The sequence below is a fragment of the Aphelocoma coerulescens genome, chromosome 2 (genome assembly GCF_041296385.1).
Source record: "Aphelocoma coerulescens isolate FSJ_1873_10779 chromosome 2, UR_Acoe_1.0, whole genome shotgun sequence".
Lineage (NCBI taxonomy): Eukaryota > Metazoa > Chordata > Aves > Passeriformes > Corvidae > Aphelocoma > Aphelocoma coerulescens.
This window is the reverse complement of record NC_091015.1, coordinates 34,473,545-34,500,520: the sequence shown is the minus strand read 5'-3', so window position 1 is coordinate 34,500,520 and position 26,976 is coordinate 34,473,545. Positions and strand designations below refer to the sequence as shown.

Here is a 26,976-nt window from a genome sequence, read left to right as displayed (position 1 = left end):
TCAGGTATCTGTGATCACGTGGGTGGTCATGTAGGAGACAGGAGTGGAAGTGGGTCAGGTCTGCATCGCTTTTACCCACAGGGTATCTATGTACAACATCCTTTTCTTTAAGGACTGCCACCCTGGAGATGTCTGTCTACCAGGATATGCCCCATGCCAGAAATCATCTGTCAGTCCCAGCTGGATGGAGCAGAGTATCTCCCACATACTGGTGTTTCTAAAATAGGGCGCAGCTTTCTTCGGGAGAAGAGACAGCCATCGGAGGTGGTGGTGAAGAGGGCTAGTTTGAGAAGGCTCAGAAGTCTTAAATATGAAGGTGAACAGTTTTGGACAAAACCTGGAAAATGGCTTTATTCCTATAGTTTCTCTCAGACTTGTACAAATCAATAGCTATAACAACAGTGCTATACAAAATTTCTTACAGGAATAACTGCAACATGAAATAATTTAGCTACCTGGCCTCTAAGTAAACAAAAATATGTCAGCCATCTTTTTTCATTCACTCACTCTATTTTTTACAGCTGTCCTAGGATTAAAATTTGTTTTCAGTGTATGATATTACGATTCAAGATGTATCTTAATACTGACTTGTACTGTAAAGCATCTGAGAGATCTACAGCAAAACACTACACTTCCATTTCTCAATCAATAGCCTCTTAATTGATGCCATTTTATAACCTGATGGCAACTTCTAGTTTTGAAGCAGCTATTTTAACTTGATCATTGGGTAGGTGCAACTACCTGCACCTACATACTGCAAACTACATCTGTTAAAAAGGAAGTTTTAAATTCCTCTATTGATCCAGTATCAACTGCCATTACGACACCTTCCTACTTTGCCCCCAAAACAGATGTTAAATTACAACTTGAACTACATTAAAAGATAGAGAACATTAACCCCATGTGTCCAATTTTAGCCATAATTATACTATGATTAATATGTAATACCTGCAAGTACTGTAATATTACTTGAAATAAAATCTGTCAGTTCTTTCTGGGATAAATTTGATGCATACGTTCTCTTCCACCCTAACAAATGGAGGGAGACATGTAAATGTTTTGTATTTGAGAGACAACTGAAGGAGAACTAGCCAAACTGCAGAAGACATAAAAGTCAAATAATAACAACAAAAAGATCCTTTGAATCAATTGATAAAACAAATATTAAGTCTTCTATATAAGCCCTATCTAAACATACCATAGACAAAATTAGAGGAATCTAAAGGAACAAAATGCAGGAATCTAGAAGTGTCTTTAAGAGCAGAATAAGCCAAGCAAATGCACCAGCAGTTTTTGAAAACAGCTGAAGAGAAATTACAGTACAGCTCACAGTACATCACATGTTGCTTCATTTTCTTAAGGAAAACAGACAAATAGCAGAGCTCTTCATAAAAAGGCTGACACAGTGGTCAGACTAAAGTTCTACTAGCATCAGTTGCTTTAAATAAGTAATTCCTATCTCTCTGTGATGGACTATTTCACTTGGGGCTTTATTTCTGAGCCCATCTGCTTCTTTTCCAGAGAGATTTAGATGGATGCTCAAAGCTGACCTCCCAGAACACTTACATGAACGTTTGGATGTGAGAGGCTACTCTAACCATAATGCTGATAGCCACAAACAGTTGGATGAAGGATGTTTATAATCAAGGCTCATCTCTTTTTTTTTTTGTTTGCTTGTGAGCAGTTTCTTTCATGTTCTGTTATTGAAGTACATGTGTCAACTGACTTGAGAGGACAGCCTTGTAAATTAGATCTTTGATCTCAAGAGTTTATTTTATCTTTGCAGCAAGGAAAAGTGAATTGAATTGGCTGGCAGAACTAAGCCCTCCCTTGTCTCTGGTCTACAGCTGCTGCATCCTTCTGGGGTCACCATAACTTCCACTTCCATCACTCGATACTCTCCTTTGGTACGGAATTAAAAAAAGGCTTCTCCAACATCTCATCATAACCTGCTGAAAGCTTTACAACTTCTGGTTTATTTTTATGAACCATACAGACAGACGTTTGCTTCTGCAGAAGGGAGAAAACACTGATACAACAAAGCTCTTTGTGCTACTCTGAAACTGCATCAGAAAGTAAACTTTAATTGAATATTCACTGACTGTTTTTTGGAGTAAAACACAATTTAGAAAGAATACTGCATGGAAGGCTGCAGACTAAAGCGAAGTATCTGTTCCAAAATGTTCAAAGGAGTATGTGATCCACTGTTACTCTCCCATTACTTATGTTAATGTACAGAGGCATTAGGCACTATTGTGCTGTCTGCTACAGGTACACAAAAAAAGACTATGGGACATGGTACTGACTTATGTCCTGACTCAGATCACCAGTATGATAGTGTCATCATATTCTTACCATCTGCACTTCATTCAGTTTCCATGGCTGTGATTCAGGCAGGTCAGAAAGGGTCTGTGGGAATTTGTCTCTCAGAACATTGAAAAGAAAGAGGTAGTAGTTCTCTAGGAGATTGAAAGTACATAAATATCTACTGGTAAAGAAAAAACATGGTTTCGATGGAAGATACAAGGAGTTAAAATTTTTTTCCTAATTTAAAGAATTTGAAATATTGATGGGAAGAAGTCAGGCCTAACACACATGCTTTCTAACTTCATGAGCTCATTACAGAAAGCCAAGCTTAATGTTGATGAAAAGTTGCAGCACAGCAGGGTAGGCTGAATGAACTCAGCTTGGCTTACTAAACCTTTGTCTTCCTACAGCACCAAACAGGAGTCTACCTTTGGAATTTAAGGAGGATATTCTGCCTCTTTGTTGTTGTACAGTCTCTGGCTTCAGAAAGAAATCTGGTTCATCTGGAATTGCCCTGTCATCAGCAGAAGAGTCGCAGTTACTCAGGAAGGGAAGGAATTACCCCTAGGAGCTGCACTTCTGGTTCCTCTCCTTACCAAGCTGAGCAGAGAAAACCTAAAGCAAGATGAATTATCGTGTCATAACAAAAGGGTGGTTGTGGGGAGGAGGGCAGTTTCTCAAGCTCCAGTTTTATGCTGTTGTTCAGAACAACCCGCTCATCTTGCCCAGGAGGCTGCTTTAGTGTTTTTGTGAACGTAACAGGTTCTCCAGCTAAAAATGCAACAAGCTGTGTGTTATTTTGAGATACTGTAATTGCTGTGGTGAATATGCTCTTTGCATTTTTCCTTTAGGTGTTTTAGGGTGAAACCCTCTCCTCTGTGACCACACAAGTGTATATTTGCTGGCTGTCGTATCATGGTTTGGATCACACTTTACAGAAAACAGCAGAAACTGGATCTGTAACCACTGCCTTGACTGACCTGCTGGACATGGCATTGTCTGGTTCCATTTCTGAGTTTGTCACCAGGGAGTTGTCTGTAGGGACCATTTCCCAGTCAGCCTTCTGTCAGGCTGCTTTGGATGTAGTGGTTCTTTGATTAACCTTTGAACACGTGCCATAAGGCATTAATCCAATTTTAGGGACGATCTCAAGCAAGGGAGAGGTTTGAGCCCCAGCTTGTACTAAAGAGAGGACAGTCAGGAGACACATTCCCAGTACTCTTGCTCATTAGTGGTATTTTGCTGGGTGTAAATTTCACCCTTTACAGGGGGCGATTAAGGATGAAGGCCAAATGTTTAAACCTACTGTCCACATTTCTCATCATAGTGAATACAACCTCCTCCCTACTCTCCTTTGCTGCTCCTTTCCTTTTGAAAGGACAGCTGTGAGTGCAACAGAGCTCAAATCTGACAAGATGTAATTATTTTAGATAAATCGTCTAACTTTAGGCAAAAAATGAATGCAAAAAATTACATGCCAAGTCAGCTAGCAAAGAAAGAACCAGTATTGTGAGTTTGTTTGGTCTTCAACAGTGCTTTGCAGCTCTGCTTCTAGACCAGCTGAGTTGCAGAAACATTTGAGTCAAAATGGACAACTTGAATGGAAACACCCTATTTGTGGACTGATCAAATTTTTAACTGTTGCATATAAAATAATCACTAAAATTATTTTAGTGCTTTTGGGTATGTGTTAACTAAAAAACTCAGAAAACAAAAGAGTTCTGAACAACTTCATAAAACTAATTCTTCTTTCTAGAAGGCCTGAGTACTTCCCAGCCCCCACCCATACTATTCTCCAAGCAGTGTCATGGATGCCACCTAAACCACTGCAAGTCACCAACACAGCACACAGAATCCATCAGATGAGAGTGTGATATATTTTATTAGAAGGACACCAATTTTTAAATGACACTGAAAAGATTTTCAAACTGAATTTCCAAGTTCAAGTTCCCATGAAAGCTGAATGGTCAGAGCTGTAGTAAACAATATAGGTGAAACCACGTAGTAACTCTCACATGTAAAAATAACTCATTATTACTTAGCTTCTTTTTATTGGAGCGCAGCACAAATACTCCCCTTGAAACAACAACTTCAAAACATTTAAGAACATAGCTGTCAAAAATATTAAATACACACATTAAAAAAATCTAAACCATGAAAATTTAACAACCTAAGACATATTCACAATGTAATTTCTTCATCATTTTACAGTATTTGTCTCAAATACTGTAAGACAATCCAAATCTGAAAATATATGTACCTTAAGCTGCCACAGAGCATAAAAAATATAGGAAAATATCCACTAACATTTAGCACAATATATATATTGTACCCCAAGAGAGAAAGCAAGCGTGTGCCACAGATCATTATTCATCAAAAATCATGATGTGACATCAGAGAGCTGTTGCTGGTGGAACAGCAGCTCTGGTCTTAGTCGGTAAAAACACGCTCAAAGCTTGTGAGTGGGGACACAGTGGTCTGTGAGAACGCATGTTTAGGCATTTAGCAGTTTAATTTAGTTGGATAAGAAACAATGTTATGTTTTCCTGTTGTTAAACATTGCCATCTGTACCTCTGGCACACAAATTAAAAAAAGAAGGGTGTGACCATTAAAAGTACGTGTCCTGAGATTTCCTTCTTCAGGGGGCAAAGAGGTTAAAATGGAAAAGCTGATCTGTATATAAATCAGGAACACATGTGGTAATGAGAACAAACAGCAGCCAACATGCAGGCGGGGACAACATCTCCAGGCAGGCACAAAATGAGATGGACAAAATACCATCTACTGGAAAAGGGAAGGAAGCAACTGATTTTCACTTTGAAATTGGTAAGTTTAACCAATTCTGTTCAGTCTTAATGATTACTTAAGGGCTTGTAATTAACTCTGAGTTTTAAAACTTGGTTTCACTGAAAAGCTGTCTGTCCAGTAGTGCAGAGCAGCATTGCTTTAGTGTTAATATTGGTTTCTATCTGTACAAAATCAAGAGGTGATCTTAATATGAGTAACAGGATCTATGTGTTTTGTAACAAATTGAAATAACAAAACAGTTGAGACATAGACTTCCTCTTAAAGTCATGAAATGTTTGTGTCTGCAGCCTACCTATGGGAAGTAGATACCAGCAGCCAGTCTCCTACTGAGGCTGAAACACTTTTGCTTGATTTCTTTGGAAATAAATGCAATATTTAACATACTAAGTTATAGTTCACTTAAAGCTAAGAAACATATCACAGTTGTGAATAATAATCCATTTGATATACCAGTGGCAGGCCCCCAAAATATTAAGTCAATTAAAGTAAGTCTTTATCTTCCCTTTAAGACTTGTTCCTTGACAGAGGCACAAAAAATAAAGAAAATATTATGGATCACAAAGCACAGAATTTTCAAGTGTAAAGTCATACCAAAATCTTGATAAATTATCATTGATGTCGTAGGTGAGCAGTCGGTCAGGAACATCACTGTGGGTGCCCTGCACTGCTAACACATGTGGTGCGAGGGCAAAGGGGACGTCGCTCAGGAGGTCTGACATGAAAGGGCTGCTTTCCAAAGTCTGACTCCTTTGATTTCCCACCTCTGTTCTTGATACAGTCAACTGTGACCGGTGCCCTGTATTTATCTAAAGAGAACAGAAGAACAGAAATTTACACACTACAAATCAAGCAGCTATGGCTTTGCACTTAGAACCACAAGGACCTATTAATAAAGGGAAACAAAACAAACAAACAAATAAATAAAAGCAGTTTCAGAGTTCAGTTTAGGTAGATCTAAAATAGCAGTTCTTAATACATGTTGATATAATTCTTTGGCTCCGGTTGACCAGAATTAAGGCTAAAACAAAAGTAAGACTTTTTGTAATGATTACTGAGATCACAGAATCACAGAATAAGCTGAATTGGAAGGGAAATTAGAATCATTGAGTCCAACTCCTGGCCCTGCACAGAACACCCCAAGAGTCACACCATGTGCCTGAGAGTGTTGTCCAAATGCTTCTTGAACTCAGGAAGGCTACCCAACATTACTCTGCATTTATGAAACCCATAAGGCTTGTGGGACTTTTTGTCATTATGTTCAGTCTTGTTTAGGGGAAATTACTTCATACAATTCCTTTCATAAACTGATGAAGCTCCATCTTTTGTTCCCCCTATGCCTTTCCAGAAGTTGTCCAAGAAAGGCATGACTTTCATGATTAAGAACGCTCCTATCCCAGTTATTTCAAAGGATTAATGATGTTGCTTTCCAGTGTGAAATAGAATTGCATGACTGGCTGGTAAGTTCTATTATATAGGGAAATATATGCAGTGCCAAATATGTCCTTTATAGAAACACACAGTTAAAACTTAAAAAAAACACCAACAACCCAATAACCAAACCCAACAAGGAAATAAAAAAACTTGCCATACAGAAGTAGTCAACAGAATTTAGAGAATAATGTTGGACCCAATAGGCTTGAAAGCTTTGATCCTGACCTACCAATATGACCTTACTAAGTGTTTATCCTGAAACCTTTACCATTTTAAGAACAAAGAAAAGACTATTTACTCTGCCTCTAGAAATCAAATATAATTTGTTTTACTATTTATAGCAATAAAATCCTATACAAACTGATACCTCTCACATTAGGCACCCATAATGATGCTCCCGATAACAGGCTCTGAGCAACCTGGTCTGGTGGAAGGTGTCCCTGCCCATGGCAGGGGAGTTGTAACTAGATGACCTTTAAGGTCCCTTCCAACCCAAACCACTCAATGATTCTGTGATCTCTAGGAGCAAGATGTTTGTTATGAGGATTTCTACTTTGACACATACAGAAATATTCAGTAATGTGTTCGAAAGTGCCTAACAAGTCACGTCAGAGCCATGAACACAGACAGGAATTTCTGACTTTGATGAAGTCCTGACTTCTTCTTTTCACCCCCCCCCCCCCCACTCAACATGCAGCCAGAAAAATCCAAAGCTTACACAGCTATTAGGGAAGGAAGTGCACTGAAAGCTTTAAACACTAATTTGGTATTCACCTGATCATAAGAGTGAAATGGATCCAGTCATATGGAGGTTGCTTGCATCCATGACTTTTAGGGGTGTTGTGCTGCTCAAGATCTGACCTGTGCTGAAGTTGAATGTCACAGATCATGGCTGTTCCAGAGAACCTGAGGGCATTGCTGTCTGACAGAAGAACAGTATGGGTGGTGGAGTGGTGCTGGGTGCTTTGTCTTCTTGCCTGGAGTATTTAGCCAGGCAAAAAGAAACTCCATTTTCTTCCCAAAGAAAGGACTGGCTTTGACTTGAACATGACCTGAGTACTAGTCATTCCTTACACAACCCAACATTTCATCTGGTAGGGCAGATAAACCAGTGTTAAACCTTCTATTAACCTGCCAAGAATGAGTCAACAATGACACAAATAACCTTGCCAGCCTGTGTCACCGCCAGCACTTGCCTTGAGTGGTGGCGGACGCGTGCTCCTCCACAGCCTGCTGGGACATGAGGGTCAGTGGTGCTGCACGCTCTCAAATGGACCTCACTTGGAAGCTTTTGTTCATACTCACAATGATTTGAAACCTAAGGCTTAAGATAAACTTCCCAAGATCTGTTACTATCATGTCACAGGACAATAATATAAAATTTCCGAAGGTTAAGAAGTTCATTGGAAGGAATGACTGCTACATACAGCTACTAACCTTCCTGGTTATGATCCAATGTAAAAGAGGAGCAATACTCTCCATGCTACTGTAATACTGGAATGTCTGTTACTACACAGTTCCTACGGCGACAGTTTACAGGTATTTCTTTATTTTCCCTGGCTTTCCTTTTCTCAGTTCTCCATTTTCAGATGTGGTTAACAGCTCTGCAGAAAGCTACATGCAGCAGCAGAGGCAAGAGCTAATAGAGAAGATTTCTTCAGTAAGGGTTTCCTTACTGATTCTGGTATCTGTAGAGGACAGAGAAAATAGGAAAGCTAGCAGAGAAGTCAGGAAGATAGCCTGCATAGTTCTCCTACTCTAACTTCCTAAGCTGTGAGCAAAAAAACATGGCCAATAGTACTGTAAGTTCAGAAAAAACACTAAAACCTCTTGTACTTTTATTTTCTAATCAGTATAGTTATCTCCAAGATAAGATATAGTTATCTCCAAGAGGTATTAGCTTCTATGGCTGCTCATTGATAACACTTTGAGAGAAGTCTTCCTTCTTGCCAGGGCCCAAGGTATGCATCAGAACAAAAATCATAGACATCTTCTGGTATAAACATATTATCTTGCTAAGAACACTGCCAAACAATCAGAACATTTATTTATGTTAATATTTATCTGAAAAAACGCGCCACAGCACTTCAGGTGAGTCCCTAAATTCGTTGCTGCTGTAAACTTAAAAATTTCTCTTAATTTCTACTCTGCACAAATTTATTACATTCCCTCTTGAAAGAAGTAACTTGTGGATCATTTACTGAGGTACTGGTACTTGCTTGTATTACATCATTGCATATTCTGAAGGGGGCCAGAAAACCCCAGATGAAAACCAGGGTTACATCTAGGAATCAATTAAACTAGATCTTCTAAGACCTTTCTGCCTCCCTCCCCTCCCAGATTTCAGGGAAAAATGATCCCTCACTCACTCCTATTCCAGTCATTCAGATGATAATCAGAAATCCCTAGAATCTAATGTTTATTTTGATTGGCAAATTATACTTTTATGAATACCTGTTTATATCTTAATTGTCCTCCAAGCTGGGTGAACACAATTTACAATGCAAATTAGACCATCATGTGGCAAAACTAACTTCAAAGAGGGAAAACAAGTCAGAGAGAGAACAAAGCATCTTGGATCTTTTTTCCTCCATAAACCTTACATTTGTTAGAATGGTGCTAAATGGGCAGACCCAGAAATTAAAACCCCTTCTGTACACAGCAGATACCATGTACTGACAGTGACACAGCAAGGACCAGCTTTGCTTACTCCCAAGTCCCACTCCATATCTGAAAGCAAGACTGCAGTAAGGAAGGATGAATTACATCAGAATTATTTTACTGTGAAAGCATCATTTTACCAAACTCAATCCCTGCATACTGCCAGTGAGGCTCTTAATAGTCTTAACAGGCTATGATACTATTTGAATAGTCAAAAGAGTATCATAAAGAAAGCCCAAAATGGTTGAGATAAACATAGTACAGGTAAGTCAGAAAGAAAGGAAAATGTCAGGTCAGTTTAACAAATGCCATAATTTGATCTTAAATCCAATAGTCTTTGGGTCTCAGTTTACTCAACCCCTCATGAGGAGGTCGTGGGCCTATATGACAAGATCAGTTTACAGCAGAAAGGGAAAAGGAGTCTAGATTTTCTATTTCAGTTTCACATTTAATCCACTACTGTCTCTCCCATGAAAACAGTTATTTTTAATTAACTTAAAAAGCTTGCATTCACTTTTTAATTTATAACAAGTCCCATTTTATTTATCTATATGAAGAAAAACGTTCCTGTCCTGAAGAATTCAGGTAGCAAGAAGTAATTTTTCAGTTCTGCCTAGTGCAGTCATCACAAGCAGTCATTGCCCTTTGCTATGCAGGGCTGTTTCTGAGCATTCCTGCAGTGATATTTAGATGTTGGCCTCCTGTGCAAGACCCTATCAAACTAGACATGTTTTCTTCCAAAACAAGAAGATACCCTTTACATGGGCTAAGATGCGTTTCGTTCCTGTGCTGGAGAACCCACATGAGTGAAAAGGCCTTGCTGAAGCCAGCCTCCCCAGCAGGCTTCCAGGGAATGTGGTGAAGAACTGGACACTCTGGTAGAGAACACCAGTCACCCATCGGTGCCGAGGTCACCCACACTGCTTCCAATGCAAACACCAGCACAAAATGATGTGATGCAACCGAGGTCAAGGTTAGGAAATGGCTTATGCTTTATGCATGCATTCTTCAAGCATATATAGAACTGCAAGTCCTAGAGAATTTGATATTGCACATTAGTCACACTGGTTTCTACTTAAATGCCTAACTTATTTATCTAGAATACAATCCATTCAGAGCATATTATCTGGACATTAGCTAAACTAAGCACTGCCAAATGCTATGACACACAATCCTGTTATGAGAAATATTAATTGAATGGACCAAGAAGATCACTGATTTACATTTCACCATACACCAAGGAGTCAAAAAATCTGTAAAAATTACATAAGGTATGGCAATAAAATTTAATTCAAATAAGCAAGGTGTCTTCTGCATTCTTGGTTTGCAATCCAAAAGAACAGGGATAAAAGAAACACTATGTAAATATATATAGTAGCTGGCCACCAGATACTAATTGTGCTCTGATAACAATATGTTATTTTGAAACTAACCAAGTATAAAATTATCCTCTAAAGTAAATGATTCCTTTTTTCTCTTTTTAAAAAAGATGTTTCTCGGCTGTTTTTAAAAAACATCTAATTCGATGCATGCCTTTGTATTTCCCATAAAGTTTGCCAAGAGTCTCATAAGGAAGAAAAAATGCACATTTTCCAAAGTACTGAGAAGCTGGATTTACAGTGCTCTGAAGGAGAATCAAAGATTAGTGCCAGCATTATTATAATCCAAACCCTTGAACAAGGTTTTCTATCAGAAGTGATTAATTTAAAAAAAATTACGCTTTCTGTAAAAAAGGGGTTTTTTTCCAGAAACAGATCTATTTTTCTTTAAAAAATAGCCTTGAGAAACAAACAGTATCTTCAGTCAGCACTTTCAGAATATTTAGTAAATATCCAGCAATATAGTACTTACAACAGACACCTGCTATGCTACTGGTGGCAAAGAATTATCTGTGTTTCAGGCAAGTTTGTGGTATCACAGGAAACAGTGTATCATAAGGTATCTATGCAGTAATTACTGATGTACCTGGAAATGGAAATTGTCATATGGGATTGTTCCTCCAATGTGTTGGTTGATGCTTTAGGATATTCACTGGACCTCCTTAGAAAATTTGTAGGAATTCTGGAATGAGTACCTCCATTGATGACAACAACTCACTTTTCAAATAAAAATGGTAATGGCAAAGATAAACAGAGGGGGAAAGAAAAATTACTCACAAGGTTTGTATTCAAACATTTAAGCTAGGGGAAGAGAATCACAGAGTCAATCAGGTTGAAAAAGACCTCAGATCATCAAGTCCAACCTATGGCCAAACACCACCTTTTCAACCAGACCATGGCACTGAATGCCATGGCCAGGCTTTCCTTAAACACCTCCAGGGATGGTGACTCCATGACGTCCCTGGGCAGTCCATTCCAATTTTAACAACCCTTTCTGTGAGGAAGTTCCTTCTGATGCCCAAAATTCCTTCTGATGTCCAAACAAAGGTCAGTAAAACCTTGCTGGCGTTGGGGAAAGTGCACAACATGATAATTTTCAAGTACCAAAAAACCCCCAACCCAAAACATTAACAAAAAACCACCCCAACACACCAGTAAGTATGTGACCTACGTCCTTACAGAACTGTAAGAAGGAAACAAACCCACCTGGACAAGCACAATACAGATGCCTGAGATGGTTCAGAAAACCACGTGTGAATAATGAGAGCTGCTATTCTTTCAAGGTTCACTTGAAATTTTAGTCAGCCCTCCCCTCCAGACACTCAAGAAAAAAGTTATTCCTAGCTGGGAGAGCAAAATTAGATGTAAGAAGAAGTGCTGAAGACCTTGCAGTAGCTTTTTGCTATATCCAAATTTCTTCTGGCTGCTTGCTTGGTTTATTAGCAGAAATGCAGTGTCTGGGATTGTAACAGTGGCCAAAGATTGGTGCTGTCAGGGGCTGCAGCAGAGCAGACCTACAGGCTGAAAGCTTCGGGTTAAGATTGAGTCCTTGGAGAGGCTTTTAAAAGCAAGAATGGTTCTCAGTGGAAATCAGCTTTCCCATTTGCTTTGGGCTCTTGTTTCCAAGCTTCTCATTTTGTAATACAGCAGTAATTTGTCTTTCTCAAAGAGCTCCTGCTACCTGTACAAGTTTATCAATATTCCCCTTCAGAGTAAAACAGAATCAATTTTATAAATAAGAGTTTAAGAATATTTTTACTAATTTGTGACATACATTTTAGGTATTTTTCTTTCTCCTCTAAAGCATGCTTTTCAGCTGTTTCTTAACTAGAAGGGAATCAAGGTCAGGTTAATGCCACTGAAATCTTAAAGAAAAACATTCTAAAGAAACAATGAAAAGAGGTTCTGACATTCTATAGATTTTCTTTATTACAGCAAAGCTCCTCACGGAGTATCCTGGCCTGCAAAGCACAGCTGGGGAATATTCACTAAACCACACTTTCAGTATCAACAATGATGTACATTTCTGGATCCTTATTGGCATTAAAGCAATTAGGAAAGTGTAATTACCAGAACAATTCTTTAGTGTAAATGCGGAATAAACTTGCTGTAATTCGTATGTGATTCTTGCCCTCTCAAAGAGCCATAAAACTGTTAATCTCTGCAGAGGGGAAGAACTGCAAGGTTGCCATTTCAACTCTGGATACTCCGAATGTTCCACGGTTAACGTGTGTTAGCTTAACTGTCCTAGTAAGTACTAGAGATGCCCGTGAGTTTTATTTGTGAGACACTTATAGAATGTAATTCTACCCTGAAAAGTATTCTTAAATACCACAAAAGACTTCATATCTAGTGTCTAAACCCACTCCCTCATTTTGTCATCCTAGAAGAAAAAAGATGATTTTCTTCATTACCAACTGTGCAAATTCAGGCCGGTACAAGATGAAGGTTCTGTTTTCACTCAATCCCCTACAGTAACAATATGTCACAGGAAATATTTTGAGGGGCATTAGTGATAAATTTGGCAAATATATTGCATTCAATATAACCAAAATTGTACAGTGATATTTTTACTTCTTATTCCTAACTCCTATTATTTATTTCATTCAGTAATAGTTTGAAGAAAGAGAACCAAAACATCTCAAATGTGGGCATCTATAATGAGAAACTATAACATTGTGAACAAACTGGCATAAGATGCAACATGAAAAGAAGACTGCAAACCTAAAAGAAAACAGAAACAAAAAGGAAGCAGAAAATGTTCTAAAGCTTTATTAAAAATTTTAAGTCCCACCATTAATGAAAGTAATTATGCTCTTATCTTTCCTTTTATCCCAACCAATTTCATCACTTTTGGGTCTGATAATTGAAGACCTGTATCAACACTTATACCTTCTCAATAGCAGGGTTCCTTTCCTTGCTGCCTCCCTGTTCCTCTCTGGAGGCCCCTGAGTTTTAGGGCACCATCGTTACAGGTGAATTTTGGACAACAGTCCCCTCTGTAACATAAATATTGTAATAAAAAGTATCTTAGAAGAAAGAAAGGGGTGTGGGTTAAAAAAGGAACAGTTTATCTAGTTCCTCTGTTCCTTCAAAGTCCTATGCAAGCTATTCATAGCAAAGACCTCAACATAATAAGCAACATGAACAATATTTAGCACATTGTGCCTCTGCCACTGCCAGGAAATGGTACTAACTAGCCCAGATTGTTTTTCCTTTTTTCTGTAGCATGTATGCTGGAAGATTAAAAAGTTAATGAAAATTACTATAGTAAGTGAACTGCAAGCCAGAAGAACTGTAATTGAAAATGCACACAGCTCTAGACATCCAGCACTGCATTCCACAGCCACAAATCAGAAGTGAAGGACAAGTCAATATATTACAAAATGAACAGGCAAGTCTGATAAATGCGGATAATGGATTTGTTTTGTAACTTCAGTACCATCCAGAAGCACAAAGTATTTTCATTTATTTTGCTGCTATCTTCATTCATGATGTAATGCAAAACTCAGATAACTGACTGTCCTGGGTTGAGGTGTATTCTATTACCATCCTCATGAGCTGTGGAAATCAGTGTTTCCTTGCCTCCTCCCCCCAGACTATCTTTCTGTTAATGGCCCATCATTGTCCTGCCGAATGACTCAGAGATAACTCCCTCCGGACTATCTTCTGTTAACGAGCCTAATCAACACTTGGCCTCATGACTCATTACCCCATTGTGAGATGCTCCACCCAGAGGGAGGAACCAAGCATCCCATCATGGATATAACTGGGACTCTGAGCATCAAAGGGACTGGCTCCACTGGATTTCCAGAGGATAGGAGCTACACAGCCACCGCTGGACTTTGCTGAGGAAGAGCAGACCCCTTCTACTACAGGATCACCACTTCAGAGGATTGCAGCCACCATTCCACCAGACTGCTACCACTACCCTGCCTAATAGGGACTCAGGTTGTATCTTGACTCTGTCAGTGTTTTCTTTTACTTTCTTTTCCTTTTCTTTAATTTCCATTAAATTGTCATTCTGACTTGGTGCCTCTTACTGGTTTGTCTTCAAACTAGTACACTGACATTCAATATAGACAGAGAATATACTAAGAAATTAATTTAATACAAAACTTTAATTGCATAATTTAAAAAAATTTAAAAGTAAAAACCAGTATTTAAATATTCTGTTTTAATTTAGCAGCTACATTTGGTCGATGTAGTTAATGACAAGAAGATGTGGTATTTTCTCTACTGCTTCAAGCAAAAAAATATCCTAAAGACTTTTGGGAGGTTGATCTCCTGAACAGCAGAAGCTTAGACAAACTGGGTCTCTGCATTTATGTCTCTCTACCTCTTGTTCCCAACCCCAGCTATTGTAGAAGCTCCAACAGGGTAATCTGCTATGGTAGGAAAAAGATGACAGCTTCTCTGAGATGGTAAATGCCCATGGAGCAGAATGTCTAAAAAGAGGGCTGACTGCATTCTCTCATTACTGTACTAAGTGTATGAAAATCCAAGGATTTGAATGCAAAAGAAAGCTGTCTACCAAAAAAAAAAAACCACCAAAACTTTGACAAATTAACATAAAAAAACAGTAAGAAAATATTTAGCAAACATAGTTTCACACAAAAATAAAGCCAATACATTCTTCAGCAAATTAGAGCAACTAAAATTGTGTAGATCAGAAGCTTGTTTTGTTGTCGGTTTTGGGTTTTTTTAAGAAGAAAAGAAAATCTCTCCTTGAGTAACTGAGGGAGTCAGCAACATCAATGAAATATCTCCCTAGAATGTCAATATCAATGAGAGGCAAAAGACAAAGGGGTAACAATTTCTGTAAGAGGAAAGGAAAAGGAAATTATCTTGGATTTGGTTTTCAGAAAAGAAGATAAATAGAGTGAAGAGAAAAGAATTACTAGTCTGAACTCAGGTGAATCTTCTTCCAGCAATACCTGGGAACAACATCCTCAGCCATGCTTTCAAGAGTTTTGTTAAGTAACTAAACCCCTGGATCTTAAATGGATTCTCACACAAATGCATGAATAAAAATTGCTGTACTAAGTGATATGTTCTGAGGTTTTTATGATGCTGCTTAAATTCCAAGCATGTGGCAAGACTAGCAATATGTCATGTTTACAAACTTAAAATATTTTAATGCCAAAAAAAGTGAATTAAGCAAGTGTCATCTCACACAACTTTCCACCTGCTCTCTCCAGAGATTTGGGTCAGTAAGAGAAAGGAAGGATGGATATTTGATTTTAATTTCCTCCATAAACAGTCTGTAACTGGAGCACTTGTCAACACCACCTTCAGTAAACAGGTTACCAGGAGCCAGAGTTTGTAAAAGCTTCAGTCTACAAACAGCAACAAGACTGAGTTGCTCTCAGCACCTACTGATCAGGATTTTCCGATTCAGGAATAAAAGTGTCATGACTCTTTAAGCAGAAAAGGCAAAATAATTAATTAATTAAATAAAAATAAATTAATACTGGTCCACCTCTTTTAAATAAGGTGGCCTCTTTAACCCTCCTTTTTCTCTATGGATGGAAAATAATTGGATCACAATGAAAAAGACAAAGGGTACATTTTTGGTTTTTTAAGATAGATCTGTTTTTATCTAGCAGGACTGCTAATCACATTACAACTCTAGAAATGCATTCTTAAAAATTTTAGTACTGTGGAAGAAAAGAAAATTGTAAACAAATAACTTACATTTTATTTTGTATTTTTAAAAAGTGCTTTAGAACAAAATTTGAATATGTGCTTCCCAGTGCACAGTCTTTCACAAAAAGAACAGGAGCTGTGTGACACTGAACCATGCCATAAATCAAATCCCTGGACTGCCCCCTGTCATTTGTGGTGAGTTTTGTGTTTGGTTCTTCTTTTCCCTCCAAAAGTGGCAGTGCAACTAAGCTAAAGACATTGTTGTTTTCCTTACTTGGTGTTTTGAGTAATTGTTAATGAGCTGCCCTACACTACAGTCTTTCACCCACCATTTCATGCTAATACATCATGTTGTAAATATCACTGTACCATATTTGCACACAGTCTCATTTGAGTGATGTATGATCTACATTGCATTTTAGATCAATTTTAATATTTGGAAAGCCCAGAAGGGTTTCTCCGAGAGGCAGGATGACTGACTGATCAATTTGTTGACAGCAGCAAACTGAACCAGCATTACTGGTTTTTAGTATGTATTTGGGCAAGAGATACAGGATAATCAGGAGTTTTATCTGGGATTAAGCTAGTCAGAAGATCCCAAAATTAGAGAAAGACTAAAAAATGTGATGGGAACATCTGGGCACCTACTTTGAGCATCTCTTGCTACAAATAACCAATCAATGTAACTGAAGAAGCAATGCAATTAAATCAAACATATAGCAAGTTTCTGCCCAAACTAAATAGGAAGGTATGCAAAGTGTGCTTCTGCATACACGTGCCTTGATCACCATTTGGTGTATACATCCCTTTACTAAAGCCTGGTTCTTCAAGTGAAGAGGCTGCAAACCAGGCCAACTATACTATTTTAACTTTTTACATGTGGGTACATACTTTGCTGTTTATAGGCACTGAATTATGAAAATATACCATGCCTGTGTGTCATTCTTTTCCTACAGGATGTCATTTTGTCTTCTGTTGCTCAAACCTCACAAATTGTGCAATCTGCCTGCGGCACTGACTCTGGACTCCACAGGCAGGGCTGTGGGAGAGGGGGATGCTCCAATCCACTCGTTGTTTTTACATGTATTTGCTGGCAGACAGAACATTCATGTCCCACCTTAGAGGACTGTAAGAACTTCCACAGTTCTTGTACTGAAATCTCAGCTGAAGTTAAACAGAGAGTTTAACAGTACTTCACACTTGCAAAGTGCTATAGAAAAGTGTAAGACAGCACTGCATTACATTTTTTAAAATGAACTGTTTCCTAAGTTCAGAGAGGAAGTTGGTGACAACCACGTCAATTCACATCTCTCAATTTCCATTCAAGTTCCCTATATCTAAAAATATAATGCTTTCCTTTAAAAAAAATGACAATGGACATAGTGTTAATGATGCTACTGTGATTGCTAAGTATCTGAACTAACCCCAGCTGTGTGTCACCTTACACAGACAACAAGTCCAATTATTCACTTTAGAATTGAGAAAAACCCTACAAGGTGATAGTCTTGAAAGGCACCCTCGGGTCTTACTGGTTGACCCTGGGTCAACAGCTTGCACAAATTGCAGTTTATAAAATGTTGTTTGTGAGGCCACTGCAACTAATCCTTTACGACATGAGGAGCAGACTTCCTTGTGGATAATCATGTTGCTTAAATTTTGCATGTGTATGTACGTATACCTAATATATTTATACATAATGTGCATATAAACCCTCCCCTTCCCCCTGAGTTGTCCAATTGTTAAGGGCAAACAGAAGCCCACTGGTCTGCATGTTCTGGAGATCTTCCTAGAATGAAAAGACCTCTTAAATATTTTGGTAAATTATCAAAGAGATAGCAATATGAACATTACGGTATAATGAAGCTTTACAAAGTAAATATATTACTGCATAGTAATAGTAGTACATGTAATAGGTGTACTATGCAATATTTGATTTGTTTTTTAGCTGAACGGGCTATTTACCTTAGTTCTCAGTAAGATCACAACCGTATCATGTGCCTTTCTTATCACATGGCAGCTCTACTTCATATGCACTTTCCATCTGTGGGTGCACATGGACTCCCCAAAGAAGTCCCAGCTACTATAGACGCAAAGGATGAAGGAAGCTAAGAAAGCTGATGTCCATTGCGGCTGCCAAGGCTGAACACGACTCATCTTTCTTTAAAGGTAATGTTAAAACTTCACTTCTTACAGCTTATCATCATGCATGATAGTTGAGTAAAATATAAGATATTTCTTCTAATGGTACCAGCATTCAGAGAAGAGCTTGATGACTTGCTGCAGACAATCTTATTCCAGTCCCTCTAAGAGTGGATAATTTCATTAAGTGATTATTGCTTACATACGTAATTAAGAAGAGAGAAAATATGGACCAACATGCTTTAAGGGTTTTATATACAAAAAAGAAGATCTTAGAGTTAATATGACATATGACAAGCAATTAGGCTAACCAGGCCATGACTAGAATTCTACCTTAAGAAAGCTTTAAAAAAAACCAAAAAAGCCAAGTTAAGCAACAACATTTTTGATAGATATGGGATTTTGTCAAAAGAGAGCAAATTAATCACAAATAATGTGATCACAATAATTTTGAAATATAAACCACTTTTTCTAAAGTAAATATAGGGAAATTAAACTGATGCAACAAATCTACCCCAGAACACCCTTCTTGCAATTTTAAATATGGGACCTCCTGAACCATAAACCAAGGGTTAATAAGTGAACAGAGACATGATCAGTAGCAACTCCTTTTCCAGTAACTTGTAAAAATAATCCAGACAGACAAACTTGAGGAAAAAACAGTCAATAATAGGTCTGACAGAAGCAATTAATTTTAATTAAAAAAAAAAAAAAGGAAAACAAGATAACAGTAATATTACTCATGCCCTGGAATTGTATCAGCTGATCTGCTCTAAAGGGTATCTTAAAAATCTACCAACTTCAGCAATACTTGTTAATTTCACTAGAAGGGTAAAAAAAAATTAAGTTATTTTTCCCCTACTCTATGGATTCTCACCTCTCATTATCTCTTCCTTGATATTTTATATCTCATAGTATTTCTGCCTTTTCAATTAACTCACATGTCCCCTAACCAGATATCTAGGACACTGTTATTTATATCCATTCAGAATCCTTATACAGCAGCTGTATAAAGGATGACTTTTATGAGCCAATGCCAATTCAGACATAAAAATGTTTTTCCTAATTTATTTAGATACTTGCCCAAAATGGTGCACACCTGTTTCTACATGCATAAAATCATAGAAAATTTTAAATTTACTTCAGGAACCATGGGCTTTCTATCTGCTGTGTTCTAAGCTTTTAACAGCAAATTATGAAAAGAAAGGGCACAAGAATCATAACAGAACTATTACAATTCATAAAGGAAACTAAGTCCTAAGATAATAAGAATCACAGCAAGGTATATAATTAAGAGTGGCTATAACAACAACATATAAATTAGATAATTATGGATTAAGCAATCCCTTGGGGGATTCTCTCTTGCCCTAGAAAACGTGTAACAAGCTCCTTATATAGAAGGCAATAGCTATTAAGTATTTGAGGGAGAAGTAGGACTATAAGGAAAAACAAAAGGAAAAAAAAAGGAAGACACAGCAAGATAAAAATCCTAATTTACAATCTAAAGACGGCTCTCATTTTTGGTAGTTTATTTTAATACACTTACTGGTCCAGTTTTCCCCCAATAAATCTGATGACATCTGTTGGCTAAAGAGCGCATGTCAGATTATCCAGAAGTGCAAGATCAAATAAACGTGAGCTGCTTCTTAAGGTAACAGTAGGGAGATACAAAACACTGCAGCGATTACCAGAAATGTAATTTTTTTTGTTGTTGTTTCTTACATCAATGTAATAATCCCAGGTGTCCTGGACACCAGACATACAATAATCTTCATAAATCCTAATTCAAAGCCATACCATCTGTCAAAAATATTTTTTATGTTTCCTAATAGATATGCTACATAATCGCTCTCACAGCAGGGCAAAAATACATGGTTGCACTAATTTGCTTTACCAATAGAATAGCTCATTATCAAAAATAACCCCACCACATTATTGGGGTTTCTAGCACTCTTCATATATCAAAACTAACCTTTCCATTCCACTATTTTCTATTACCTCAAATTCCCAATGAAAGCAGAAGATTGAATTATCTGGAAATTGTACGGTAATAATGGAAAAATCAAAAGCATAAATAAACCCCAAACCATAGTGTCTCTTTCTATTATGATTGTGTTGCAGTTAAAATTAGAAGCTTTGTATTTCATGATCACTAATCTACTAATTTAGTCACTAATAAGACTAATTTAAGTTCTCGGCCCTGCAGAGCACTAACCATTTTGGACCCAATCCAGAAAAGCACTTAAATGTCTCTGTGACTTTTAGTTCATGAGCCTGAAGCAACTTCAGAGGGATCAGACATTCTTGATTAGGCCCAGAGTACTCACTACCCTGCCGGACAACACATCCCCCTAGGACTGACCAGCATCAGGAGATGACCCTCCCAACCCGCCGTCCATACTCATGGAGATGGAGAACACACTCCACATGGGATTGTTCAAAGCAGGAGCTTCTGTCTGAAGCAGAAGACAAAATGTTTGGGCTAAAGCTGGCCTTTGAGAACACCCTTCCTCCAAGAAGTTTTTAAATACCTGCAATTCCCCTAACATGCAGGCAATATCCAAACACCTGAAAACAATGCCGACTGAGGTACGGCAAGGTTACAAGAGGTTCTGTTACATGTTCCTAGTTGTGGCAAGATGATCTTGATGTAAACTTTTATTTCTGTATTAGTTTAAATAATTTATACAAGATTATACAAAAATACACACTTCACAATTCAGTGATTGTACAGCAAACAAATCCAATAGTACCTATGAAAATGGGAAATTCCAAAGATGGTGGCCATTATCAAAAAATACCCCAGAAGATAATTTCTTCAAAAAATCAAACTCAACTTCATTTCCCCTTTGAAAATCCAGGAACAAAGTGTTACTTCATTCTTCTTTAAATCACATTTCCAAAAGCATTTTCCATATTTCACAAAGTTTATATCTAATAAGTAGTGAAAAAGTTTATATTTAAAAATAAAAGCAGGTTTCCAGCAATCGAAAGATGCAGTTGATGAACTAAACACTCTTTTGTTAAGTTCTGCATGACAAATATCTGATGCCACTTTGCAGTCTAACAACTATATTTTAGCATACTCTTCTATGTTTATCAATAATTTGTGTTTGAATACTAACAAGGTTATTATTACAATTGATGTTCTATGTCTCTATGACATACTGATATGTAATACTATGCTTTTCCAGTTTCCATAAATTGGTAAAGTTCTCCCACAAATTTACAAAAATATACTCACCACTTCAAGGAGGAATATTGCTTTCCTAATGGCCAGAATTATCCATTTAATTTCCATGATTCACAATTATTCTACTTAATTTGAGAACTTGAGAATTCCTTTGAGTAAATGTGAAGTCCAAATACTGAAATCTAGACTGGAATGAATTGCCTAAATAATACCAAGTGCTGGATCTTAATTTAACTTTGTCACAAGCCAGTTCATAGGAGTATTTTTATGACATATAAGTATTGTAATAAAAAGTTGAAAATAAATCTTGGTTTCGTTTTCCCTGTAATATCTGCAATTTTATTTTGAAAACTTTGCTGCTTCTCTCTAACTCACAAACCTTAAAATCTATACAAGTTCCTCTTTTCCTGAAATTCCAAAGAACTGAACAATAACTGGCAGTTCACCACCCCCAGCAAGAACATCACATTAAGGGAAACTACATTTGTCCAGTAGGTAACTACAACATCTATTAATTATACTGCCCAGATCTGCAGGACTTCAGATGCAAAGGACCTCGGCTCAGACATGCATGGATCTAAAGTCAGACTAAAACTTTGCAATTAGTTGGAACTAATTCACAGTTCCACACTATCAGAAGGCAAACCACTCATTACTTATGACAAATTAAAGATTTCTGTATAGGACACAGTTTTAAATTTTAAATTAAAAAAGAAGACTACAGGCCACACATTCATACTGACCACTCTTAGATATGGAAAAATTGTCACACACACCTCTACTATACCAAGGGACTTATCAATAATAAATATTGAAACAGCATTGAAAAGAGACAGATAGACACATATCTCACCAGTACCAAGGTGAGATATGGAAAAAAGAGAAAAAAAAGGTTAACCAAAAAAAAGAAGCACCACAAAAGCACAAAAAGTCCAAGCCAAACATCTCTCAGTCACCTTGCAAATATCTAAAATTATATGGCAATGGAAAACAGGCTCATACTTGCTACAAAAACATTTTCAGACTACATGGAAAAGAATATATGTATACAGCATATGCAGAAATATTCTGAAAAGCCCTCGCCTGTAAACATGTATCAACTAAACAAAAGAAAAAGAAGCTCAGATTTACAGCCACACAGTAGAGAAACAGAAAGGAAACACACAATAAAGACAAAACTCACATGTTTACAACATGTTACTCATAATGGTAGTTGTGGAAATAGCTGACTTATGTAAATGTGTGACATTTTCCATCACTACTCACCACACTAATGCTTCTATGCAATTCATTAAAATTCTAGCTACAGTTTCAGGCTTGCACAATTCAAGTATAAAAATAAGATATTCAACAATACCATACAGCCCAGCCTTCTGCTATTTCCTTTTCAAATCCACAGCAGTGGGCTTGTTATTATTGCCATCTAATTAGCAGCGGTGCTGCTTTTATGATAGATGACAAGGAAGGCTGAGAGCCACTCAGCCAATGGAAGATGTGAATGTGGTGAAACCATCTTCTGCACGACATTCATGTTTCTTAAATGAACTGCTATGGAAGTTTCATCATGTGTGCATAAGGAAATAGTCTCTTACCTGTGGAGGTTGATTGTACATTGGTCTGGTCTCTGGAAATGAAGTTTTATCCTTTGAGTCTCGACTTTGATCATCAACTGTGTCACCTACCAAAGTAAAAAAAACCCTTTTAAATTACTGAGATCCTTCATATTTTACATAGAGTAAGAAAACCTCTTCAGTCCTCCTAAAATCAAATTATACCCTGAGAAAGGGGGACTCTGTTGCCACATTTATATTTACAATTTTGAACACAAGTAAAGAGAAAAACATTGAGAAGTGATCTGCAAAACCCAGGAGCACAAATCTGTGTCAATTATTTAAAGGAAAAAATTCATGGGGAAAATGGGAGAAAAGAAAAAAGCAGGGCCCCTATTTTTGCACACTTTAGGACCATTAAGTTCTAATTATTAGCAAAGGCTACATAGCAAAGTGACTATGTAGTGCAAAGGAGATAACCAGGTGCATATCCATCACATCCCAATCCAACGTCAGGCTAAAAGCACTGTTACTCTATCCTCATTCATAGCCTCATTTCCACACAGCTGATATCTGTGCATGAGTGCAGAAAGAGAGACAAAGCATTCTGAGAAATGTCCTGGTTTTGACTGTATGGGGACAAAGACTGCTTGGCAGGCTGGGCACAGATCTCCTCCCATTGCATACACATGGCTACCTCTGCCCAGGATTTTACCGGGAAGACACAATTCAGTTTATCCCAAAAGCTGCAGCTGGCACTGATCACAGCAATAAACTAGAGACAAGATTATTTTCACCTTTATTTTTAAGACAAAAGGTACATCATCAATTTTATTTAAAAGGTAAAAAAAATAACAAAAAAGTAAAAAAAAGAACAAAACCAGAATTTGCTTCTCAGATGTTGCAAAACAAACATCCACCTATCCTATCTTCTCCAATTTTCTTTGTCAATGGGAGAGTGTACCAGAAGTTGTAAATATTTTGCAGATTATCTCCTTCTGCTGTTAGTACTAGTCAGTAAATAGTTAGCAAAAGCACACAACTGAGAAAGACTAAAGATTTAGTTACATAATTCTGGTTTTATTTTTATTTGAGTGCATACTGCTTTCTGTAATGGAGCACTTTCAAAATCTGTATCCTTAAAGAGTCCTATAGCAACAATTCAAAATGAAAAGGTTCTAGTTACTGTAACTGTTAACTTCTTTGTTAAACCAGTGGTTCTGGCTCTCCTGTTCCACTTTCTCCAGGGGTTTACTTAGAGGCTGTGCACCAGGCAGAAGCCTTTGGAAACAGCAGCCAGCTTCTGCCTATGCCCAATTAGGCTGGAAAGCCAATGACCCAGGTCTATGCATGTTTGTTCCATACTATCATGGACCCCCAGGTCTAACCGGTCAGGTCTTCAAGTACAATGCAATATTTGGTAAAGTTTTCTATGAAAACAAGCACTAATATCTAGTCATTGTGTCTGCTTTTAATACCCAAGTATTATTCCTAGCTGTGTATGCAGAGAATCATCATCATCATCATCATCATCATCATCATCATCTTTGTCACGGGTCTTTAATGCTTATTAATTTCATTAATGTCTACACTTTCCAAGACCTTTTCTGGAGTTGAAAAATGCTGCTTAGTAAACTAGTAATTCTCTACATAAAATACTCCAAAGGACTTGTATTCACAAGAGCTCTTAAAAAAAGGGGTGTGGGAGAGCAAAGGAGATGGGGATTCAGCTAAGCTTCCACTCCCAGTACCTTGAAAAACACAATGTGTAACACCTACAAGATAATGAGGTAAATAACAGTCATGAAAATCATTAATATTAAACAGTTTACATTTGTAATGAAGTAGAGGCCTGCAAACAAAAATTATTACAAGTCTTGTAAATGTACCCTGCCTCAGGGAGGTGTAAAAATGGTTAATGGATACACAAAGAGGGCAGTAAGGCATACTTTTGGTACGCTTGATGTGGCTGAGACTGCAAACCAGTTTAAATTGTAGTAAATTTAGGCTAGATCAGTTTCTCCAGGAGTAAAACTACTTGAAACACTTTGAACAACCTAAGGAAATGGTTTCTCTAAACAGTGGTTAAAATCCAAAGGACTTCAGAGATAGGTTGAAGAAACATCTGTTGTGAATGGTTTCAATCATGCCAAGACAAGGAAGATGAATTTTTGTGTTCCATTCTAGTCCTACATTCCATGAACAATGCAGGAGGAAAGACTCCACAGGATACCCTTTCCCAAGATCAGGGAACTCAGCTGAATGAGGAAGACTTGTGAAGGTGCAAGTGGACTGCAGTGAGTTGGACAACGACTGACCGAGCGTGTAAGGGCAGCGCTCTGTGGCCAGTCAGTACCAAAGGGACATACTGGGTGAAGTTGGGTGTTTGCATAAAGATACTGAAAGAGTTACACCAGAGATTCAACAAACACAGGAACCAAGGTTTTACTCCTTGTCTTTACAAACCATTCCTGAGAAAGCACTCAGAAGTTTTAATATGAAAAAAAACACTAAAAACCCCACAAAATTCATGTGTTAATGCTACCCAGAATATACCTTTTCCCTGTGATTAGTTTTCCTTAAGATGAAAAGAGTCTTGGTTTGTAATCAGGACCAAAAGGTCAAAAATGATCACAAGAAAGGAAGAATAACTCATTTAGACAGAAATTAATTTTTTTACTTAGAACTTTGTCATCCAGCTCCCAAAGTTCACAAGCTCTTAAGGAAGCCAAATGTAGGAATACCTACAGTGTTTCACAATTCGAATTGCCTCTGTAAAACTGCACTTTAATGCAAAGCTTTTCTTTGTTAAAAAAAAAAATAGGGAAACCCCCAATACCTTGCCAAATTATCAGGCATATGGTCCTGCAAGGATAAGCCATGACTCTTCGTATAGACTTTTATTATTTGCGTTAATGGAATTATAACAGTGATAGGCAGCTGCCAAAGACACCAAGCTGTCTAAGACATCCAGTAGGATGGAATATTTTTCCAGATAAATTGGTATTTTCAGTGTACTTCTTTCACTGGTTTCTATCTCAAATATTCAAACAGGTTAGTCGTCCTTATTTCTACTAGCCCAAATAATTAATTAACTGTGACGTACCTCCCCAGCTCTATCAATTCCCAACCCCATCTAGCTTGCCATAGCTGATTTATATTGTTTAGCCACCCACAATTTTTTTTTTGTTCAGCATGCCTTGGTTTCCCATTGACCTACAGTCTAATCTCTTTCCTTAACTGGAGGTCATAGTTTGTCTTCCCTCTTCAGGCTCAGCCTTCAAAATTCTTCCTTCTGATGTGGGTTTTCCTCTTCTCCTCTGCAACCCTGCGATCTCTTCCTACCCACCTACCAGTATGTGAGGAAGGGGGATGATGCCAAACACCCAACAGACAGACATCCATGAGAGCACAGACCTTTGGGTGCAGGAACTATGTGGGTTCTTTTGAGCACTTCAAACATTCTGGTTGATAGCTTTTGACTGGGGAAAAAACCCAAACAACCAAATCACCACTCCTCTCCAAACACTGGGAGAAAAACCCCCACAAACAAACCCAAACAAGTCCTCTTAAACAATCTTGATGTAAATAGGTATACGATTATATTTTTGCCAATTCAGTTTGCTAAGCAACTGAGATCAGGCTCTGAGAAAAGATCACAAATACATGACCTTAGTAGAAAGGGCCCCCATAAAGTCTTTCATCAGAACTGCAAATATGTTCACAGATAAGGGCAGGGACCACAGTAATCACCTAGCCTAGCTTCCTGTAAAAATATAGGCCGTAAGATTTCTTGAATTAATTTGTTTGAAGTAGATCAACTTTAAAGCTGTATTTTAATCAGGAGATAAAAGACAA

At 37.7% G+C, this 26,976-nt stretch overlaps 1 protein-coding gene across 2 annotated transcripts in view; it reads right to left on the bottom strand.

Moving 5' to 3' along the window:
- Nucleotides 1-4,170: 4,170 nt before the first annotated feature.
- The window catches only part of LOC138106429 (UBAP1-MVB12-associated (UMA)-domain containing protein 1-like), a 78,153-nt gene continuing 55,347 nt past the window's right edge, over nucleotides 4,171-26,976 (bottom strand). For both annotated transcript variants that reach the window (XM_069007013.1, XM_069007012.1), the window contains exons 3-4: nucleotides 23,161-23,246; nucleotides 4,171-5,922 (exon numbers count right to left, since the gene is read on the bottom strand). In XM_069007013.1, the coding sequence (XP_068863114.1) occupies nucleotides 5,665-5,922; nucleotides 23,161-23,246 (344 nt within the window). In that variant the 3' untranslated portion in view covers nucleotides 4,171-5,664. The remainder of the gene's footprint in view (nucleotides 5,923-23,160; nucleotides 23,247-26,976) is intronic.